Source organism: Crocodylus siamensis, chromosome 3 (assembly GCF_052110815.1).
Source record: "Crocodylus siamensis isolate JL-2025a chromosome 3, ASM5211081v1, whole genome shotgun sequence".
In the NCBI taxonomy this organism is placed as follows: Eukaryota; Metazoa; Chordata; order Crocodylia; family Crocodylidae; genus Crocodylus; species Crocodylus siamensis.
Window position 1 is genome coordinate 40,692,586 of NC_143397.1, and position 24,304 is coordinate 40,716,889.

Below are 24,304 nucleotides of genomic sequence, written 5' to 3' on the forward strand. Positions count from 1 at the left end.
CGACCCTAGGGTTCCATCCTGCTGCACCAACAAGTCCCAGCAACTACATAGATCACCTTGAAGACAGAAATAATTGAGTATAAAGAATTTGGATGCTTACTGCTGTGTAGGTGGGCTTTCCCTCTGAGGAGTTCTTCATACAGTCCAAGCAATAATCTGAAAGAGGAACGGTGTGCCTGTAGCCTTGCTGTCTGGCTTTGCTCCTGTGGGAGCCCTTCAGCCAGTCTTCCTAACAAAACAATAATCCTTGGTCCAAACAAACAATTAAGTAAAGTAAACCTTTAGCCTTTCTCCAGCTCCAGCCTCTTCAGCTCTGGCCCTTCCTAGAAACAAGTTCTTTTCAGTTAAGTCTACTTTTTGACTGAAAACTGCTCCATCCCTTAGCTCAAGCCTCTTGCGTTCTCCATGCTTGAGCTTTTAAACTGCCAGCTAATCATTCACAACTAGGCTCCTGCCCCAGGGCTGGCTACTCCACTTAAGGGGTCAGACTGCTCTGCTGGGGGTACATCTACGCATGAAAGTAATGTGCCACAATAAACTGTGGTACAGTTCATGGCAGAGTTTATTGCTCCTGGACACAGCATTTAGACATGCACCCAGGACAACAGCACATTGAGCAGGGGAAGCTTAGCCTTGGCTGGCAGGGGGGCCTGAGGGGTCAGCCTGCAAGCCCGGGGCTGCTCCTGCCTGTGGAGGGGTTAGCTGCTGAGGGGCTAGATGACTGCATCCAATGGAGGGAGGGGAGATGAGAGAGAAAGGAAGCACGAAAGAAAAAGGGAGGGAGAAAAAAGAAAGGGAGAAAGGAAAAAGGAGAAAGAAGAGAGAGGAAAGAGAAAGGAGGACAGTGGAGGCTAGGAGGTTGTGTGGGTATGGAGGTGACTTATGAGCCCAATCTTTACTCTGAACAATCTGCTGAAGCAGGGGCAAGAGAGCAACAAGGACTGGACACAAAAGGTCCTCATTTTCCTGGCCACACACTTCCTCTCTGCCTCTGCCATGCACCACTGCTCGAAGGGCACTCTGAACTGATGACCTCCAGGATGGACAGTCGAGAGCAATTTGGTCCCATGACTCCGGGTTGATGCAAAGACTCTTTAGGGACATCTTTAGAGTGTCCTTGTACTGCTTCTTTGGTGTGCCATGAAACTGTACTCCATTTGACAGTTTGCCATAGAAGATTTTCTTTGGCAGGTGAGTGTTGGGCATTCTTGAAAGGTGGCCGGCCTATCTTAGCTGTGCCAGTTTCAGTAGATTGTGGATATTAGGAACAGCTGATCTTCTGAGCACCTCAATGTCCTGAATCTTGTCCTGCCACTTGAGCTTTAGAATCTTTTGCAGGCAGTACAGGTGGAAGTGGTTTAGTTTCTTGGCATGACGCTGGTAGACAGTCCAGGTTTTGCAGGCATAAATGAGGATTAGGAAAATGATGGCTTTGTAAACCTTCAGTTTCATTGACATTCAGATGCCTCTGTGCTCCCAGACCTACTTACAGAGTCTGCTGAAGGCCACACTGGCTTTTGTTAGCCTCGCGTTGATTTGTCATTGACTTTGTCATTGACAGCATAGGACAGCATGCTGCTGAGATAAGTAAACTTGAAGACCGTCGACAATTGTTGGCCTTTAACTGAGACGTGTGGTTCCTGGGGTGTTATGCCAGGCACAGGTTGAAACATTGCTTCAGTCTTCTCTGTGTTGATAGTGAGTCCGAAGTTGTCACAGGCTGATAAGAATAGGTCCATGGACCATTGCATATCAGCCTGTGAGCCTGCAACACACAGTCGTCAATGAAGAGAAAGTCACAAAGCATGGCTGTCTGGATTTTGGAGATCACTCAGAGCCTGCACAGGTTAAAGATGTCTCCGTTGAAGTGTACCTGATCCCTGTTAAAAGTACTAAACTTTAAATAACTATTTATTTTTCACCAAATTGACAGTTTTTAAAACATTGTTTATGAAAATTCAAAAATAGAGAAGTTTTGCTAAAACAAGATTTCAATAAATCTGAAGAAAGGATTCTGCATTAACAGAGTATGAAATATTTTGTGTGTCAACTTTCCATTGCTAAGGCTTTATTTAAAAAAAAGAAAAGAAAATCCTCATTAGGGATAAGTTTGGCAGACCTTAGAGGTTGTTTCAAAATAAATGGAAAGAAGGAAAGCTTTAATTTAATCCCAGATGATACAGAATAAGTATCCACAACAAAAAGCACAGCAGGAACTGAACTATTTTGAAACAAAATAGAGACAAAATAATAGTTCACTAAGATATCTTTACACAAATATAAGTATGGAAAATGAGAACAAAACATTTGAAGTGACACTAAATGATACAATTTATGATCATTAAACTTGAGGGATGATTCTTCCAAATAGGATGTCAGTATAGATGAGTGTATTCAATATAAAATATGTAGTAAGAAAGAAGACATGAAGGAAATGTAATATACGTTAACAATATTTTCAGTGATAAAAGGATAAACTATAATAAAAGGCCACCACAGACAAGCATTTCTGAGAGAGGAAAAAGAAAATATTGGTGGAATATGCATAAGCAGATTCAGGATTTTGAAATGGAGGATGTGGGATCAGTGACTAGCAATGAAGGGGTGGCAGTACCCCTGCTCAAAACTCCCTCCACCCCCACACTGGGATGGGCAGATCATACCACGTGAACAGTAGCCAGGAACTTTAAGTCTCCAACCAGATAATAATCACTCCCTTCCCCTCCCCTCCCCAGAGCTCAGCACCCCCTCCATCCCCTCTGTGTTCAGTGGTATTTCCCCCCTTCTCCCATTCCCTTCTACCCGCCCCACTGTGACCCAACCTGTTTCTGCCATTGTCTCTGGTTACCCTGGGGGCCAGAGGTGCTCCAGAGTTACTCCCATCCCAGTCCAGCTGAGCTGCACGGGGAACTAGGCTCAACTGGGTGGTGGTAGCAGTGGTGGCAAGTTGTTCCCTCCCCCTAAGCCTGTTCCTAATCTGGCAGAGAACACATTATGAGGACTAGGTAGGGAGGAGGAACTGGCATGCTGCCACCACTGCTGCTGTCCTGGACTGAGCCTGGCTCCTTATGCAGCCTGGATAAAGCAGAGCAGGACCAGCTTTGGAGCTTTCCCTGCCCTTAGGGCTGCTGGAGACAATGGGGACAGTGACAATGGCAGGCAGAAGAAAGTGGGGAATGGGAGAGGAGGGATGAGGACATGCTGCCGAACATAGAAGGGAAGAGAGAGGGATGATTATTATCTGCTTCAGGGACTTAAAAGTTCCTGATTGCTGCTCCCATGGCATGATCTGAAAAGCAGGTGTGACTGCATCACTGCACTCCCTTTGTATCTGCGCCTGCAACATGAGTTCAGCATTCTTAGAGTCATAGAATTGTAGAACAGGAAGGGACCTGTAGGATCATCAAGTCCGGTTTCCTGCAGTGGGCAGGAAGTTATTGGGCTTAGACAAGCTCAGCAAGGTGCCTGTTCAGCCTCTTCTTGTTGCTGCTATGTTATGAGCCTCCAATTTATGGTGACTGCACCACCTCTGGTGGAAGTGTGTTCCAGATTCTAGTTACCCTTACGGAGAAAAAACTCCTCCTTCTGTCTATCCTGAATTTGCCCTCTATGAGCTTATGTCCATTTGTCCTTGTCCTCCCTTGAGGTGCCCTCCTGAAGAGTTGCTCCCCCAGATCTTTGCGTTCTCTCCAATGTACTTGTAGGTAGCCATCAGGGCACCTCTCAGCCTTCTCTTACTCAGGCAGAACAGGTTCATCTCCCCGAGTCTCTCCTTGTAGGGCTTATCTTCCATGCCTTTGACCATGTGGGTGACCCTTCTTTGTACCCTCTCAAGCTTATCCATGTCCCTCTTGAAGTGCAGTGCCCAGAACTGGACACAGTACTCCAGCTGAGGCCTCACCAGTGCTGAACGGAAAGGGAGGAACAGTTCCCTGGATCTACTGAACACACATCAGCTAATGCACTCCAGAACACCATTTGCTTTCCTAGCGACCTCATTGCACTTCTGGCTCATATTCATCTTCAGGTCAATTGTAACCCTCAGTGTTCACTCAGCTTCTGTGCCAGCCAGTGCGCCACCACCCACCATGTAGCTGTGGTGAGGGTTCTTCCTACCCAGGTGAAGGACTTTGCACTTACCTGTATTAAATTTCATCTGATTCTGCTTTGCCCAATGGTCCAAAAGTCCAGCTTGTCGAGATCTTCCTGGATCCTGGCCCTATCCTCCAGTATGACTGCATTTCCCCAGAGCTTGGTATCATCCACAAACTTAATAATTGAGCTTTCAACACCCTCATTCAGATCACTGATGAATATATTAATGAGCACAGGTCCAAGCACAGATCTCTGGGAAACACCACTGGAGACTGCCTTCCAGGATAAGGCCAGCCCATCGCTGGGAGCAGCCTCTAAACCAACTGCCCACCCACCTCACTGAGGACTGGTCAAGTCCAGCACCCTCAAGTTTGTTTGAAAGAATTCTGTGGGAAACCAAATCAAAGGCTTTACTGAAATCTAAGCAGATCACATCTACCATGTGTTCCTTGTCCAGATGGCTAGTTACCTGGTCATGGAAGGACACAAGGTTTGTCAAGCACAATCTACCCTCAACAAAGCCATCCTGATTGGTTCTTAACGCCCTGTTCATTTCCAGCTTGCAAATGATGGCCTCCTTACTAAGTTTTCCAAAAATTTTACACAGGACCAAAGTCAGACTGATCAGCCTGTAGTTTGCAGGGTCATCCCTCTTCCCTTTCTTGAAAATGGATACCACGTATGGGATTTAAAGAGGCAGATCTATGGTCTGCATCTTTAAATGCAACCAAAACAGTCAAAATACCAATAAAATTGATTGCCAGCTGCCTGCAAGATAGTTTGGCGTTTCCATTTACAGGACTCTAATTCAGTCTTTCCTGGATCTTTACCTGAGTTTACAGAGTATATAGGGCTAACGAGAAAGCTTTAATGAAGTTACTGCTCAACAAATACTTCAAGTCAGCTTAAAATAAATAACGGGATCACAGAATGCAGTATGATAGATGTTATATTTCAGGGAAACTAAATGCTGAGAAATTAAAACTTGTGAAAAAGATGAAATCAAAATGGTAGCAATTTGACTTTCATAGGACTGGAAGGTGTCAGTCTTTGAATCTTGTGGACTATTTTCAGGCAAAGTTGTGGATGTCAAATGCTTTGAGAATGCCAATGCTCTCCCTGGTGTTTTCCACCTTTATCTTCAGCAAAGCATCACAGTTTTCTACTAGTTCCTCTGAAGAACTCCAAACTTGTGCAGACATGGTGATATGGTAAAAAAAGATCCAAGCAGCATTAATTACTGTCTGGGTTTCCACAGAATACTCATGTAGTCTTTAAGAGATCATACTATGGAGAATGAATTGTTTCTTTAATTGTTTCTTACTATCACTTCCAAAACTGAGGAGCATTTGGACTACAGAAGCAGGTGCAGCTTGGTGGAAAAAGGTATATGGCAGGTAATAATTAGGACAAATCATTAAAGAAGGGTTAATTGGAGTAAGAAGGAGTTTTAAAACAAAGCAAAACAAAAACCTAGATAAGGCAGTCCAAGAATAAAGACAGGGCTGGGACCCAGAGTTATTGTTCTGGCTAGGATGACTTTTTCCTATCCCAATTCCTTTCCCCATTCCTATCAGCTCAGAGGTGTTGAGCCCTTATCCAAAACTCATAACATAGCAGCAGTGAAAGTGGATACACCAAGGTGATTTAAGCATGGCTTTGTTATACTAATCAATGAAACTGTTTAGTTTAGAAAGTGAAAGCCCTGGAAAGCTTCCTTCCTACTCCCATTCTACCAACAGTGCCAACAAAGGAAATCTAGGATCAAGAATTGTCTCGACTCAACTACAGCCTGGCCTGTACCTCCCATGTAGAAGAAATTTTAGTTTGGATGTCAAGGGGGGAAAAAGCCTCAAACCTTGACACATTAAGTTATATTAAACAGTGAAATACATTTATGGAAAATGGTGGGAAATTTGGGATACTTCAATCTATATGTAATACAGAAACTGTACTAGTGAAATATAGAACTGAAACACTGATACAGAGAGATGGACTGTATGACATAATACCACTTTCTCCCTCTCTAACTTTGATGCTTCTAGTTTTCTGTGGTTTGGGTTAGAATGCTTTGAGGTGTCTGGCATAATTTTTAGTTAGTAATTATGTATTCACATAATTAGCATAACAACATTAAATTATATAATTAGTGTAAATATGTGTAATGATGTAATTAGAAGGCGTAATTACTACTTGCAATTACATAATTAGGTGTGACGACAGTAAAAATCTTTATAAAATAGGTGTTCATAACTTTAGCTGAAGGAGCTGCTATAGTGCCCAGTAATAATGAATAAAATGATATATGAATAAAAGTTAACATTTTATTGTTAACTACACTAAAAGTAGTTTGTTTATAGCTCACAAGTGAATGTGCAAAGTTAGTAAAATTGTGCCAAAGTAGTTAGAGAAGACATCGTGAGCTCCCAAAACAGGGGTAATTCAGTGATCTGTAGTCTGCATAAACATTAAGCCACTTGCCTATGTTTTTTTAAACACACCATAATGTAACCTGAGCATTATGAGTACAGACAGTGGCATAACTAAGGAGTCGAACATTTTTTTTTGATGCGTACTTGTTGATTTTAGTAAATACCTTGCTTTCCATTGCTTTTCCTGTTTCCTTCTGATACACCTTATGTTTTTTTCCTCCCAGTTCTGCTTATTGACATCACTTCCTTTTCTGGAACAGAAACTTTGTAGTGCAGAACTCTCATATTCCATCCGCCCTTCTCAGAGAGCTGCTGGTGGGCAGAGTGAGCTGCGGGGGAGGTGGGGGGTGGAGGGGAAAGGAGGGCTGGTGTTTCCCTCTGCAGCAACAGCGCACCTCACCCCAGGCAGCACCCACCCGCAGGCACCTGGCTCGGGCAATCCCAGGGGGCACTGCAGCCACAGAGGGAAGCACTGGGCCCCCATGCAGCTCAGGAAAGCAGGCAGGTTCCAGGAAAAAAAAAAAATTCTTGCCAGGCTGCCTGCACAAGCTTTGTGCAGAGCCCCTGAGATGCACACAGCCTGGTGCATTGCCCTGTGGCTGTAGGGCAGCAAATGAACTCCTCAGAGGAGTTTTAGTTTGCCATGCCCCAAGTTATTTAAGGCACATTATGCCACCAAATCTGCTACAGCAGCTGGAATTACTATGCAATATGCTGCTGACATGTGCAAATACCAACACCATTAAAGTGGTGCAAAAGCACTTCACTCACTTTAAAGTGTCATGCACACATGCCCCTCATTTTGTCTACAAACAGCCTATAAGTGACTAAACTTCTGAATTTTTTTTATGGCTCCTAAATTTCTTATCCTCCAAGAAATAGAAGGGACAAATACCAAGGGACAAATCCTTACTGAATTCCTAAATGATATCTTGGCTATTCTCAATAAGCTGAGCAAATGTCACCATAACATGATCTATCAAAAATTTTACATTGAACTTCATGGTACATAAAGATCAAAACAATCCAACTTTTCTATTTATCAAGTAGTACTTGATATGTCATTCCACTAAAAAAGCTATATTGCATGCACAGTGCAGCCCTTAATTTTTCCTCCATATAGTTCCTGGAGTAAATTTCAAAGATTGAGAGGCTAAGAGGAAAAAGAGATGCATCCTATCAGTTCCTCAGAATTACCTATTTTGAAACATATTTAGCTGGCTAGCTGTATCATTTTCCAATTTAGAAGGATGTGACCCAAGTGTGGAGGGCTTTCATATCCTGTATAAATGACTGTCAAAACTAAATAGCTAGAAACTATCCTGTAATGGATTACAGTCGACATGACACCACTGAATGCTTTCTGAATTTCTACACTATAAATACACATCCCCAATTGAGGGTCTGGAATTGATAAACAAACAAGAAAAAAAAATGGAAACGAGACAGCTATTAAATCTGTTAAGGCCACTGAGTCAAAGTCAGTAACTGTACTCGTGCAGTTTTCAAGCTGTATAAAACAGTCTTCTCAGTCTATCAAAACTTAACAAAATGAATCTTCAACCCGTCAGTTCTTGCTGCCCTGAACCCTTTGTGGCCAGGGTGTCAAACATATGGCCTGCAGAGAGGATACAGCCTATGGACACAGTCCCAGTGCCTTTCAGCTGCTTAGCTGGTTATCGCTGCCATGGCCCTATCTCTCTGATTACTGGCTCCCACCATGTGCCCCATGCTGGAGCTACAGCTCTTGCTGTGCTAGAGGGTATGTAGTGGTAACAGGGCCAGCTTCATCACAGGCTGCACAGTGAGGGCTGAAACTGCTGCTGTATTCTCGGAGCTGGAGCCGCAGTTTCTGCCACTGCTACTAAGTGCGTCAGTCTGAAGTCAGAGCAGTTGCCACCATGGCTAGGGACAGACATTTAAAAATCCAGAGCCTAAATTGATACAACCGTTGCAGGTTAGTCTAACCTGCCTAAGCTGAACTGGTTTGTAACAGGACAAATATTCTCTCTGGTCTGAGGCAATGCAGACACATGCCTGCAGTTGCTTAGACCAGGTGCTAGGGGGTGCTAGAGTTCACCCTCCAATGCAGGGAAGTTTGCTGGGGAGGGTGTGGCCAGTCCAGGCTGACCTGGCTAGAGAGGGGCTTAATCCCCCCGTTTTTGTCCCAAGGGCAAGGACCCGAATTAGGTCTGCTGGGCTCTCTCCTTTCGCTGCAGCAACAGCCAGGCACCGTGGCCCCTGAGGCAGTGGGGGCCAGGGAGGAGGATTAGTCTCCCCTCTATCTGCACTGGCAGCCGGGTCTGCCTGCTGTCACCGCCATGCTCGCTCCCTGTGGTGGGATGAGCCCCCTACCAATCCCTCCATAAGATGCCAAGGGAGGGGGAATAACCCCATCCCTGCCCCCACAAGGGGCCCTGCTGGCTGGGGTCTGGCTGTCCGCCCTGCTGCTGCTGCAGCAGGAGGGGGCAGGGTCTTTGATGGGGGCAGCAGCCCCTGTCATAATGTTGGAAAATGCAAGCCCCTTCCTGGTGGGGGTGCTGTGCTGCAGACCAGGCAGAGCTGTGGTGGGCTTCATGCAGCAACACTGGGGTCCAGAGGGGGCCAGAGCTCTCCAAGCCCCCTGCGGCACCATCACAGCCCATAGCAGCTGCAGTGCAGCCCCCCGCCAGGAAGAGGCTTGGCTTGGGGACACTGTGACGGGGGCTGCTTCCCCCATCACAGTCGCTCCCCCCTTGCCACTGCAGTGGCTGGGGCAGGGGCAGGGGTGGGGCCAGATGTCCCCTGGGGGGGGGTGGGGAGCAGGCTTATTTCCTGCTCTGCCCCCGGGGCACCACAGCTGTGTCTGCCTGGCCTGGCTGCAACCACCACTCAGTCTGCATTTGGGACAGTGTCTGACAGAATAAGCCCCCTCTTGCCAGCAGGGGGCTGGCCCCAAGCATAGACTGAGTGGCCGCTGCAGTCAGGCTGGGCAGACCCAAATCAGTTTCTTCTAGTAGGGAGAAATAAGTGCAGCCAAACCCTCAAAAGGTAACTCCTGTGTCATTTAGGCAATGCCCTTGAAATCATGTAATTCTTCCATAAAGTTTGAGAAATCCATCTTAAAGCTCCCAATGCTCCATTGGATGGATGTCCCAGAACCTCTTTGTACTGATGTCTGGAAACTTTCTAATGTTCAGTCCAAATTGATTCACAGCTGCTTTGCTGCTTGTATCAACTATGTTCTTTAACTGAAACAGTCCTCTTCCCATGTCACCTTTACCTCAACCCTGGTGTTTAATCCCTGATATATTTACAAACAGCAACTATATCACCTTTCACATTTGTCTTACTAGCCTAAACAAGTCACACTTTTCAGTCTCCTTTTATATGACAGGATTTTCTTTACTTTCAGCATGCTATCAGCTCTTCTCTACAACTGTGCAAGTTTAAATTCAGCTTTTTTAAACATGAATGACTAAAACTGTATGCCTTTTTCCAGATGATGTCCATCAGTGACTGTCTACTACAGGGGTAGGCAACGTTTTTTGGCCAAAGTGTCGAAAAAACCACAATGTCTACTTTGGAAGATGCCGGAGTGCCAACATGCTGGAGCCCAGAGCTGCTCTTTGCAGCGTCCCAGCTGCAGCCAGCCCATGGAGCCCAGTCTGCTTGCAGCACGGCTTGCAGCCTCAAGCTGCCTCCTGGGAGAAGCCTGGGCTCCATGGCTGGCAGCAGTTGCTTAGAGCCCAGACTGGCGGTGGTGTGCTGAGCAAAATGGCCTCCCTCAGCATGCGTGCCGGGGGTTCCTGACCCCTGGTCTAGTACCTCTCCTAGATATGTTTGGATTGCATTTGTCATTGCTGCATCACATTGGTAGCTCTTGACTATTATATACAGAGCTTCCTCCTCTGCCATCATTTCCAACTAATGAGCTCCCAAATTATAGCAGAAATTCCTGCAATCAGTCCTTAAGTACATGACCTTGCATTTTGTACTATTAAATTTTATCCCATTTTTTTACACCAACTCTGACTATCTTTCTATTCTTTTTCTGTGATATTTCAATCCACCTCTGTATTCACAATGTCCCTCAGCTTTTTTCATCACAAAATTGCTTTAGTACATTCCCCCCTTTTGTGCCAGTCATTAATAAAACAATTAAATAAGACTGATCCCAAGACTAATCATTGATGAACTCCATTAGTAAATTCTCTTTAGCCTAATAGTTTTCTCCTAGTACAACCCATTGCCATCCCTTCTGTAACCATCACCTTACATACCTTACAATTCTTGTATTAATTCTCATTTTCTGTACCCTAACTACTAATTTCCTGTTTGGCATTGTATTAAAAGCTTTATTGACTCCCTCAAAATCTAATCTCCTGCATTCCTTTTGTCTAGAAAACCAGTTATCTTATTAAAAATAAATAGAATGTCTCTTTTGTCTTAATATTATATTTAGCCATAAATTAATTATATGACTTGATCTTAGGTACTATTCCAAGGTTATTTCTGCAATGCATCAAGTAAAGAATTTATATAGATAGATTTGCAAGATAATTACAATACTTACTATATTGGCAGTTTCTTCCCATAAATTCACCAGGACACTCACAGGAATAATTGGCAACAAGATCTGTACAAATTCCACCGTTCTTACAGGGTTCAGCTTCACATTCATTTACATCTAGAGAAACAGAGAGTCATGATTACTACAGAAACCTTTTAAAAGTTCTCAGCATGTTTTAAACAGAAAAAAACCCAAATGTTTTCTGAGGACCCATATTAGTATTTTAGTAACAGCAAACAATTCGGTAATAGTAAGCATGTTCAGAAAAAATGCAAACTGTGCAAAATATAATCAAAGCAAAAGTATCCTAAACAGATCTGCTCTAGTATAGAATTGGCTAGTTTCACAAACACATTACTTGTTTGAAATGTCCTACTAAGGGAATAAAAAGCTAAAATGTGGCCATAATGGCAGAAATACTTCTGATCCCAGGGCTATCTTTCTTGGTTATGCCCTTGCTTCAGGGAACAAGTAATTTGCAACATAATATACCTGACAGAAATCACTTTCCCTCTGCATTAGACAGATGAAACTTTAAGACTCCAACCTTTCCTTCCCCGCCACACCCGCCCCTTCCTACCCCATGCATTCCATGCCAACCTGTGTAGAAGGGAAATAAGCATCCTGTGCCATGATCCTTAATATGAGTCTGAAAAAAAAAGGAGTGAAGCAATACTTACTCTCCCTATTTCCCTGTTCTCTTTTTTTTCTGTATGGGTACAGACTGCAGGTCACAATTAGGCTCAAAATAAATAAATCCAATGAACCCTAACAGAATAGCTAATTAATACCATTTACAACTTCTCTTTCAGCAATAGATGTCACTTAAGAATGTCTCTCTGTTCATCTTAATTCATTAAACATCTAATTGACAGGTTTGTTACAGTGACTAAGTAATTCCCTTGCTGTGCATGCGTTAGCGGGGAAATTGGAACTAATAGCTTAATTCAGTAGCTTGCAAATTTATTGTAAGCTTGTGTTAAATTCAAAATATAGGAGCTAATTTCGGGAGTTTCTAGAGTTTTGTATAGCAAACTTTAACTGAAGCAGAAAGTGTGAAGGGGAATATTAAATATTCCCCTCCCTCCTAAACCTGTAGTATACATTTGACAGGGAGTATTAAAAGAAAGAAATTAAATGTTGGTGATTCCCAAACAGAAAATATGAAAACATTTTGGGACATTCCCCCATACATATACCCTGTAAGAAAAAGCTAAATGGTTATACCATTAAATTGAGAACTTATCTTTTACCTTATATTGCAGGACTGAAAAAATGTCTTAGAGAGGTCAGAAGAAACAACAATATCACCATTTAGCAAAATTTACCAAAAATTCACCAATGCGTTTGCAGCCTAAAATGTATTTTCCCCTAAATATCAAGTGATGAAGCTATGCGACTGATCAGTTTTAGCTGAATGCTCTTTCCATGAGATATCAGGGTAGTGAAAGTCGCCAATGACAACCATGCACCAAGAGTGTGCAGACTCTGCCAGTTCCCTACCGAATTCATGGTCAAGCTCTTCTTCCTGGTTAGGAGGTCTGTAACAGACTCCTATGGTTATCTTCCCTTCACCCCCAGAGGGTGTCAAGTTGTCCACCATGGGTGCTAATCTTTGCTTGTAGGGAAGTGTACTGCTTCTTCACATAGAGAGCTACACCCCTGCCCTTCCTTGCAACATGATCCCTGCTGTACAAGGTACAGCCATCAATACCTGGAGTCCAATCATAGATGGAGTCCCACCAGATCTCCATTATCCCTATGAGATTGTATATATTTTTGCCTAGCAGAAGGGACAGTTCCTTCTGTTTGTTCCCCATGCTTTTGGCATTTGTATACAGGCAGCTAACCCTGCCATCAGAAGCCCTGGGCTTCCCTGTCCTCTTAGAAGAGTCCCATCCTTGGGCTGGGGTATGACTGAGTTCCCTTGTATTACCTGACCTGCTGATTTGGTGAATATCACTTCCAGGACTTGTACTAGTGATTGTCCACTCACCCCCCAGAGATCATAATTTAAAGCAAGTCAGCCATTGTGACCAAGAAGAACTTCTTTCCCATTGGGTGCTTCAGTGTGGGGGCTGCCTGCTGGCGAGCTCCATGCTGAAGCACCCTTGTGCCCCACCCAGCCCCTCCACAGCATGTTGAGCCAGGTTGGAGCAGCCCCAGGCTGCCAGGCTGATCACCAGACCCTCTGCTAGCTGACCCAGCTCAACATGCTGTAGTCCTGCACACACGTAAGTACAGCCTTCAGGAGCAATAAACATCGGCACAATATGTGCCGGAGTTTATTGCTTCATGCTTTGTACATGTAGGTACATTTACTAAGGACTATATGGCATAGACTACTTAGTACGCAATATGCAAAGACACTAAATTTCAACAGTCTGCTCTTGTGCTTTTATCTATAAACAATTCAGAAAAAAGATTATTGGAATCATTTTCATGATGGAGAAAGAAAATATTGTGAGATGACTTTTAGCACACAGTAATACAAGCATAACCCTTTCACATCTTGATTATATGCAGAATGGTACAGAGCCACATGGTTTCCCATATTCTGCATTTTACCCTATCTAAACTAGCTTAAAAACATTTAGAGGGCAAAGAGTTCTTTGTTGACTATGTTTATGATCCTTTTCCTAGTACTTACATTAAATTAATTGCATTCATAACATATGGCACGGCTACACTTCTTTTTAACATGAGTACATAAAAAACGTAAACGCAAGCTTGAAACTTCCCCATTTCCTTTTTTTTAAAGGTAGAAATACATTTAGTTTAAATACAGTGCATCTGGTAGAGGATCTAGAAGTCTTCTGCACACTTGTATCCTATTCCGTTTTGGAAGCTATACATATATCGAAGTCTCAGTTTAGAAGCTACCCCGGGCACATGCAAATAGTCTGTTGTGCCTTTTATTGATCAGCAACAATTTTTGGAAGGTTGAGTCATCTTCACATTGAAAGAGAAATTGGTAACATGAAGCACTGATGCAGGTTATTGTTTATAGCAAGAACACAAATCCAGGTTTCTTGAACTGAGCTGGTCACAATTTTCAATGGAAAATACATCTTACAAAACTTCAAGTATTATCACTTCTGTTTTACTGATTGTCTTGAACTTTGTCTGTCCTGGACTCTTCTGAAATCTAAGTTTAAAAAATGCTCCCTATCCTTGTTTCAAACTGATGGCTGTATTGAGAAACCTGCTATTGCAAGCTACTCACCTATGGCCATATTGAAAGATGGTCCTAGTGTCATGTCACACATTAAACTTAGTATGTATTAAACTTGCTTAAAATGTGAGCAACCATGGGTTCAAGCAGTGAAACACGTTAAGTACAACACAACAGGGAGTGATCAATCCAATAGTTAGCATGAAAGATGCTTACTGAGATGTTCTGGAGAAATGGATAAGACTGCTAAATGTGCACTATGGCAAACAAACAGTTCACGAACAAATAGGTTAGAGGTATCCTGAATTCCCTTCTATCTAGCATAAGGTTATCCTAGATAGTCATCAGCCAAGGCTTCTTTGATCAGAACAGCTTGTTGGTGGTTCTGTATGAGACATTTGGCTAGGAAAGCTGCTTCAGCTCAGGCCCCATCCAAAGTGTCAGGTGCTTCCCCTGAGGTAACTCCGTCCAGAGCTGCCTTGGTTTCCCTTGCTTTGCAAGTATTGTGGAAGATGCAGGCAGCAGCCATGAAACTGGGAATATTTCTCAGCCTGAGTTCAAGGCACACCACCCAGTGGCCTTTAGGTGCCAAAAGATGCATTCCCCCACCATTTGACAGCTGCTCAACTGGTATTTGAAGATCTCCTTTTTGGAGTCCACCCAATTGGTGTACAGCTTCATGAGTCATGGGGGACCAGCAGGTGGCTGGGTCCCCAATAATCAAGCGGGGAATGGTCAACTCACCAAAATCCATGGTGGGAGTGCTGAGAGCAAACTCCTCCTTTTTCCTCCACTCCATCATCTCCAGGAAACTGGAGCTCCTGAATATGAAGGCATTGTGGACTCAGCCTGGTCACTCAACACTGATGTTAGTGAAACACCTGAAGTGCCCCACGATTGCCTACAGTATAACTAGGGTCACCATACATTCCAGACAAACTGAGGCAGTCCCAGCTTCCATAGTCTGGTCCTGGCCTGTTGGTCAAAAGCCCTGGAGTCGAGTCCAGCAGAGATGTGAAGTGGCATAGTGTGCCAGACAGTTGGGCAGGCAAGCACAGTTCCTGCTGGGCAGGAGCAAGGTTGGCAGACTGGATCAGGTGGACTGGCTTGGACTATGGAAGCCAGTACTGCCCTAGTTCACCCAGGATATATGGTCACCCTAAGTATAACTAAAAAGAATCCCTTATGGTTTATGTAATCTGACGTGCGATGAAGGGGGCACAGAATAGGTGTGTGGATCCCACTGATGGTCCGCAAGCAATTCATGAAGGCTATCGTTTTGAATCCATCAATGAACTCAATGAACCCATGCAACAAACATGTATTCATCAGTGGCAGGTCCTGTCAGACCAACCTGGTGGCCTTTTACGATCAGATCACCAGATCATTAGATGCAGGGGTAGCAGTGGATATAATCTTCCTGGACTTCCAGAAGGCTTTTGACACTGTCTCTCACCCTGTTCTCATTAAGAAACTGGGGGGCTGTGGTGTAGACACCCACACAGTCAAATGGGTCGCCAACTGGCTGGAGGGCCGCACCCAGAGGGTGGTAGAGGATGGGTCCTTCTCAACCTGGAAGGACGTGGGCAGTGGGGTTCCACAGGGCTCGGTCCTCGGGCCCGCACTGTTCAACATCTTCATCAGTGATTTGGATGAGGGGGAAAAAGCACCCTGTTCAAATCTGCTGACGACACTAAGATGTGGGGGGACATGGGTACATTGGAAGGATGCAACAGGCTACAATCAGACCTAGACAGGTTACAAGGGTGGGCGGATGTGAATAGGATGGGTTTCAACACAGACAAGTGCAAGGTGATGCACCTCAGGAGGAACAACCGGCACCATACCTACAGGTTGGTGAACTCCCCTCTTGTCAGCACGGAGGCGGAAAGGGATCTGGGGGTCATCATTGACTCCAAGATGAACATGGGCCGGCAGTGTGGGGATGCAGTCAGGAAGGCCAACCGCACCTTGGCATGCATCCACAGATGCATCTCGAGCAGGTCCAAAGAGGTGATCCTCCCCCTCTATGCGGCACTGGTCAGGCCGCAGCTGGAGTATTGCATCCAGTTCTGGGCGCCGCACTTCAAGAGGGATGTCGACAGCATGGAGAGGGTCCAGAGGAGGGCCACTCGCATGATCAGGGAACAACAGGGCAGGCCCTATGAGGAGAGGCTATGGGACCTGAACCTGTTCAGCCTCCAAAAGAGAAGGCTGAGGGGGGATCTTGTGGCCTGTTATAAACTAGTCAGGGGGGATCAGCAGGCATTGGGGGAGTCACTGTTCCTCCGAGCACTGCCAGGAGTGACCAGGAATAACAGTCACAAGCTGGCAGAGGGTAGGTTTAGGTTAGATATCAGGAGGCACTACTTCACGGTCAGGGCAGCTAGGGTCTGGAACCAGCTTCCAAGAGAAGTGGTGCAGGCTCCTACCCTGGGGGTGTTTAAGAGGAGGTTAGATGAACATCTTGCTGGGGTCATTTGACCCCAATATTCTTTCCTGCCATGGCAGGGGGTCGGACTAGATGATCTGCTCAGGTCCCTTCCGACCCTAGAAACTATGAAACTATGAAACTCCTGTAGGTCCCTGAGCCAAATTAACTGTAAGTCCCAGATCAAGTATGGCATTGTACATTTCGTGCATGGCCATTATCACCATTGATTGCTGTGTGCATCAGTTTCCAAATTACCAGGGCCACATCTCTCCATACCCTCTACCACATCCAAATTACATCTCTCAATGAACAGGGAGTGCCAAAACCCAGCATCATTGTGCTGCAGAGGCCAGCTCAGCCCAAAGGTTGATGAATGTGTCATGGGAAATCCTAAAGTTCTGCTGCCACTGTTCATCATCCCAGATTTCAAGCATGAGCCGCTCCTACCAGTCTGAGCTCACGAGTAATACCCAGCAATAGGCTGACACCAGGCCTGCAGTGCTGCAGCTTATATGTCATTGTGTTGTGCCTCCTCCAAGTGGGCTAACATGATGCCCGTGACAGCATCGTGGTCCTCAAAGGACCACCAGGGCTGGAAGCTTTCACTGCTGAAGCACAACGTACCTGTAGATGACTATGGCCAAGGAAAGGATTTCTTTGGCTCTTTTACTTGTCATCTCCAGAAAGCCACTGCAGATCCAATCCTTGGAACAGTTGTTCAAGGGGGAATTCAAATACATCTCCTCAGTGAGACAGCTGGCCAAACAACACTTTCCTTTGTGCTCAGTTGCTTTTGGCTGCTGTCTGAAATATCCAAAAAAGCTGCTCTAGCAAAGCATGCTAGGTTACCTGTTCACTAGCCCTCTAGCAGTGCAGCACAAGCTGTACATGTTAGAGATTACAGAATAGGAAAGACTGTCATAAGACTGTTCCAGACCCATGTTTATTTTTATACTATATAACATTCCCCAGATCTGAAGCATACTAAATATTTCAAGGCACGTATTTCTGTAGCTGCTTGGAAATACAAGAGAATAAAATAACAGGTTTCCTGCCCAGGCAAAAGGTTGGGGTTTGATGAGGGGTTGGGGTATGGTGATAGTTTATAACAGATACTTCACTGAATCCTAAGATTCATGTTGATAGCAGCTTTCATCATATTTGCATTGTATTATATGCCCACTGACGCATGTTGTGCTGTGAGCTGAACTGGTGCAACCCCAGTTTTACCCATTATATGTAGCATACTGGAGTAGAGTTGTGTACTGTCACAAACCACAATAATTTTCTTCAGCATGGTGTTTGTGTGAGGGAGCTGACAGCTTAAAAGTAGGTATAGCTACAGAATTCACATATCAAATACATATCTGAAGGAGTCATAAGTATATAATATTCCTGTTGTGGCTGGAAGCCTCAGCTCAAGTACTGTGACTATTTTTGACACCCCAGTTTAAGAAGGAGGTGAAGAAACTGGAGGTTCCAGAGAAAAATCACTAAGATGACAAGGTGTGGAAAGCAAGCCGTAGGAAGGAAGGCTGAAGGAATGAGGTAGTCTGAGGTAGTCTGAGTTTGGAAAAAAGGAGGTGAAAGTAGGACATGTTACCAGTTTCCAAATATTTTAAAGGCTATCATAAAGAAGATGGAAACACACTATTGCACAAAAAAGGATGAACAGTAGTGGGTTTGATCTTCAGCAAACATTTTTATATCAATCTCAGGGGAACTTCTTAACTGTAAGTATAGGAACACCAGAAAAAAATAAATCTAGGGAAGTTATGGAATATCCTTCCTTGGAGATTTTTAAGAAAAAGCGGGACAGGAATAACAAATTCTGCATCTGTGCCCTTTCCTACCCTATGATTCTGTGATTAACTTACTAATAAATCTGGATCCAACACTAAATGCTTCAAAACAGTATCACTGAAATAATCAAGATGTGAGAAGCCTTGTTAATTCCACTTAGTTTGGTCAAATTATGATTGCTGTCTTTGCAGTCTGGAAAATACACGATGCATTGTAAATCTGGAAATGTTCCTGTTATGAAGACAGGATAATACACCAATGGGTCTTCAATTCAATATGCAGCCACTCTCAATGCCGTTAACAAGCTAAATTCCATCTACACTGGAGTTAATGGCTGTGAATGACCCAGAGTGTCTTATACATCACATTGGTCTTATAATTTGTTGCCTATAAGGTTATCAAATATTGAAGGACTACAATTTCCCTGGGTTATTACCTGGATTTCAGCCTAAAAAGAAAGAGAACTAAAGTAACAGCTCTTTGTCTTGGAAATAAAATATATCAAGGGCTAATGAACAAAGAACAGAAAGAACTCAGTGGTAAATTAAATTCTTTACATCTATTTATAAAATTGAACTAGGTAATTCAGTTCCTTATTTGGCTTATGTTTTCTTCAGGTGGCTCATCATTTTAATACAAGCTAATATCTCCATAACAAGCTTCAAGGTTACTGTGAACTAACAAAAGCACACCTGCACACACAACATGAACACGAGCTGTCCTTCACATAGTGAATTAAAGATGGTAATTCGTCCCCTTAAAAGCTTTTCTGCATAAAGATAATGTCTTATCAAGATATTTGCTTTTCTCTGGTTTGCCATTCATAATGAGAAATGCAGACAAGAAAATGCACAACTTTATAGCATATTTAATGGTGTCAGTGAAGCTGATTTAGAAAAACAGAGATTGAACTTTAAGTATCAGTCATTTTTACACCAATCCTCATACTCTAGTCTTAGTCAGCAATTAGTTATAATGAATGTGGAAAGATGGAAGCTTTTAATAATTGTCTGTCAGTTTCTCCTTCGTTTTTTTCAGCAAATTAGACAGCTTTGGTTCCCTCAGTGCAAACAAATTGACCATATCAAGTTATATCTGACAAGTGAAGAAAGACTAGTGTATTCTAGTAGTACGTGTAAGAGCAGAACAGATTTCAGTAACAGGGAAAATGAACTTAACTAAAGAGGAGAATAGAAGTTTTAACATAAAGTTATTTAATTTACAATTGATTATAATGTTTTTATGTGAACAAGGAGATGTCAAATATTTCAATAAATGTGATTTCTACAGACTGGGGTCAGACCCTTTTCAGATTGCTAGATGTAGCTAATTACAATACTAAGCTTTATTCTATGTAAAGTCTCTATTTCTTCCTCCTGATGCAAATATATTCTCTTAAGAGGTGCCATCTTACCATGATTACAAATTGATATAAATAGAAATATGAGTAATTTAACAAATTCTTGAATTCCTAAAGCAGATTTTTCTGAAGACAATTTTAGTTCACTCCTGATCCCTGCTTTACAGATTGTTTGTGCTTTTTAAATTAAGTAGTCACAGGAACAAAAGAAATCAGAAACAATCCTGAAAACAGGGACCAGAACTCAAGGGACCTGCCATGTGCAGATTCAGAGAGAGTGCAGTAGAGCAGTTGCACCCCCACTTTTGGACCATGCCACAGGAGCTGCAGCAAGGGACTTTTTTTTGTTTAAGTCTGCAAAGCAAGTAAGTATTCTTCCCCACCCTGTCCTCAGCTGCACGTCCCATCCCCACTCATTTCTGCCTCCCCTGTTTGCAACTGCCTCTGACCCTGCTGTCTAGGGCTGTGCGAAGCTTTGGTTGCTGATTTGATTTGGCAGAGATTTGGCCCGATTCAGCAGCTGAGTCTCTAGATTGAATCAGGAGACCCTTTAATCCAGGGGCAGGAAATTATTTTGGGCAAAGGGCTGCTTACTGAGTTTCGGCAAGCCATCAAGGGCCTCATGACAGGCAGCCCAGGGCAGATAAATGTTAATTTTCTAAATTTTTTAGGGGCCCCAGGGGCCGGATAGAATGGCCTGGCAGGCCACATCTGGCCCCTGGGCCGCATTTTGTCCACCCCTTCTTCAGTCTCTCCAAATTGAATGGGAACCCTCTGAATCTATTCAAAGAGATTTGGAGAGATTCAATGATTCGGACATAGACACAGCTTTAACTGGCTTCTCTGATGACATTAAGAACTGTCAGTCTGCATAATGCAAGCTGTGAGCAGGCCTACTGGTTCAGGTCCCCTCAGAGCACTCAAGCGCCGTTTTGCTGAGTTCTTGAATCCTAATGGGGTTTAGGCAAGAGCTACTCAGATCATGCTGTTCAGGGCATGTCTAGAAAGTAGTAAGCACATAGGTAACTTTAGGTGAAAAAGATAGGCACGTCCAAGTTTTGAGTTGAGGCACCTCCAGAACTACATAGCTACTAAGCAAGGAGGGGTGGGTGTTGAATCATAGTCTTGGTGGATTAAACCACGTGAAGTCTGCCTTAGTCTCATTTTAGAGTCCCAAAAAGGATTTATCTTAAAGTCCTTTTCTATACTAGGCAGGTTTTGTTGACAAAACCCTCTATTGTGGATACAATTTTACCAGTATAGCATTGCAACGTAGCCAGCCTCCTATGCTCCCAGTCACAATACATCTATGATACATCCAAAATAAATACAAAACTATATTATTGATTTAAATAGATTTACATAAGAAGGTGACCATATGGGCTAGAATGACCATATAGGCTATATGGTTCTCAACTAGAATGCCATGAGATCCTTTAAGGGTGCAACAAGGTGTTGTGAAATATTAGCAGTTAGGTTTGTAAATACCTACACAGGATTCAGAAGATAAACCCAGAGATTCCATATAAGAATCCACTGTGTCAAAAATATTCTGATATGTTGTGATCTTTGAGATCGTCGTAGTAGAATTGCTCTATTATTTTTCCACAGTCAAAAAAAAGTGAAAGCTAAGAGCTGGCATTTGTCAAAGGTTATCTTGAGTCTAACATGGGGTGCCTAGAGTCTAAACAAACTGAGAATCACTGATACAGATAGAAAAAACCCCACAGGGTCGAATCTTCAGCTTAAATAAAATTGGTTTCAGCAAAGCTATGCTGCTGCACATTATCCATAATCTATACACTGAAAATTTGAAGTTTAAAACCTTACACTGCAATTTCCTAAACAACTAACTTATTTTTCCCCGTCCTACTCAAAGGCGTGTTGATGACTAATAACTGGATTCAAATGCTTTTATAGAACCCCCCTCCCACCCCCCCAAACCACTTACTGAATGCAACTTGAAGAAACTGAGATTCTGGAATAATTATCTCTGAGTCAGATTTTAGCTTTGACTATTGTTACAAATGGAGCTACTTGAGCAAGGAATTTTACTAACTTTGGTTAGATATTTTAGAATTGTTTTTCTGCCTCTTTTTATGGCTTTTATTGTTCAGAAGTACTGAAAGATTTAATGATATCATAGTTACTAAGATTGAACACTATCTAGCTTGTACCATCTCCAAAATATGAAAAAATTCAATGGACTGTTTTGAGAAAGATGTTAAATGTGGATATTTAAAAAAAGAAATCTAAAAATACCAGAAAATAAGATTTACAATAAGATGAACTTTGTTAGTGAATATTGGAGCAACTTACAATATAGAAAGGGAACCAATTCTCTGGTGGTATGGACTGGTTCAGGTGTATTGAGTTAACAAAACTTCGCCAAATCAAATTTCACCAGCAGAGAATTTCACCCAAGATATTCAATAAAAGTAGAATTTACTAGTATTCTCCTAGGAGTGGGTTACCTACTGAAACAATGACATTTGAAAGATTAAAAAGCTTGACAGGCAGAATAATATCCCTTCCACAAAAGCAAGATGGCTTTGGATAAAATGTAATAAATGTCACTTTACATTTAAGTATCCATTTCTTAGGCTACATAATTTATGAAAACAGTTCCGATTTACAAGGTTATTTTTCTATCTGCTCTGTCTTTAATATTTGAATTTAAAATTGAGCATAAGCATCACCTAAACATTTGGAAACATCAAAAGTAGACAGTTCAAACTATTTGTTTGAAGGTACCCAAATGGTAAGTCTATTCTTAATAGTTCTAATTTAAAGTCAGGTTCAGGTCAGCTCTTAGACAGAAAAATGTTGTTATCAGATCGCATCACTATTTGCAAGTGCAAGTTGGTAGCTAGACATCTAACTACATTTTTTTTCCATTTACCATTGGAACAAAAATGCAAGCATAACTATTTTCCTGATACAAATGCCTTACATTAAGCAGAGAGAAAACCTGATATATAATCCCTATAAATGTCAGTATATCATATTCAAACTAAAGTAAAACGAATGCCTGATTCAAGATAGGTCAATGTTTTTGAACTACCAATAACATATCAGAGTTTGATATTTTTTTAAACAGCTGGTTTTTTGACTTCAAATATTTAGTTATTTATTTTGGCAACTTCAGGAGACAGTGAGGCTTGTCAGTTAGGTAAGACGTACACCCATATACCACTCAGCTGGTATATTGTTATACAGATATTATCTCCAAGCATTTCATTAGTCAGAGATATCCTGATTATCTGATATCTGAAGACATGAAGGGGACATTGTACTCATGGACCCAGATAGTAAGCACAAGCTTCTTACTATCCTCAAATACACACCATTATTCTGTCCCTGATCGCATCTCACCATAGGCTGCATTTCTGCTAAATTCTATTGCCACAAATTTCTGCTATAACTCTTGTTGGGTAAATTCTGTCTAGAAAAATCTATTATGGCATTATCTCCCAGATTATTAAGAACATTTCTGGTTCTTTCAGCAAAAACGTAAGTAAGAGTACTGCAGATAACATAAGCAAGGGTACTGCTCCTTCCAGTTAAGAAGAATGTCAGAATTCATCAGGTGAGAGATTTACTAGAGTTGTGTTTTGAAGCCCGAAAGAGGTATCTTTAACAAAACAGATGAAACACTTTAGAAACTAGCCCCAGGCACAAGTCCAAATGTTCAGTACAAGTATGCATAGAAACAAGTGTCAATCTTCAAATCACTTCCACAGCTGTGACTATAAAGACCCACATGTGTAGGAACAAATTTTGACAGTTATATGACCTTACTACTATGTAAGAATATACAGTCACACACACACACACAGGCTGGGACAGAAATTACACATAAACGGGTATAAGTGATTAGAACTCAGCTCAAATCTGTAACATAACAGAAGTTCAGGCCACATACACAGCTTTTGAAATGGCCCAAACTGGTTTAAGATAAACCTGGATTGATGCAGTATCAGGCTTAACTGATTTAGGTCAAAACAGTTTACTGAACCACTGTTCCAGATCCCCTCCAGATTCAAGTTAATGCACAGTCACCCAACATCCCAGGATGCTTTGCACCTTCCTACAACCCCCTCCCACCTTGCAGGGTGGCTGGGCTAGCCTTGGTCCAAGCTGTCTGCTTCAGCCAAGCAGGAAGGTGTAGTCTAGTGCCCGCAGACTTTTGGCCTGAGCCACTGCAGGCACGTGGCTGCATTACCAGAATCACAAGTGAATGCCGGTTCACTTGCTTCTCAGTTCAATCTATGCATTTTAGACTAACCTGTGAAAATTAACTTGATTCAGCCTCAGGGTTTCTGACTGTTTGTACTTAGTCAGGTAGATCAATAGAATTAGCTTTAGCATTTTTCTTGCATTACTAGGTTTGTGTTTCATTGAGAGAATAATATTCATCTTTATATATACTGAAGAGCTGGTCAAGAACTTC

General features: G+C 42.7%; 1 protein-coding gene across 4 annotated transcripts in view; it reads right to left on the minus strand.

Moving 5' to 3' along the window:
* EDIL3 (EGF like and discoidin domains 3) overlaps positions 1–24,304 on the minus strand; it is a 462,394-nt gene that overhangs the window by 183,333 nt on the left and 254,757 nt on the right. For all 4 annotated transcript variants that reach the window (XM_090038214.1, XM_090038211.1, XM_090038215.1 and 1 more), the window contains one exon: positions 11,083–11,196. In XM_090038214.1, coding sequence (XP_089894340.1) covers positions 11,083–11,196 — 114 coding nt within the window. The remainder of the gene's footprint in view (positions 1–11,082; positions 11,197–24,304) is intronic.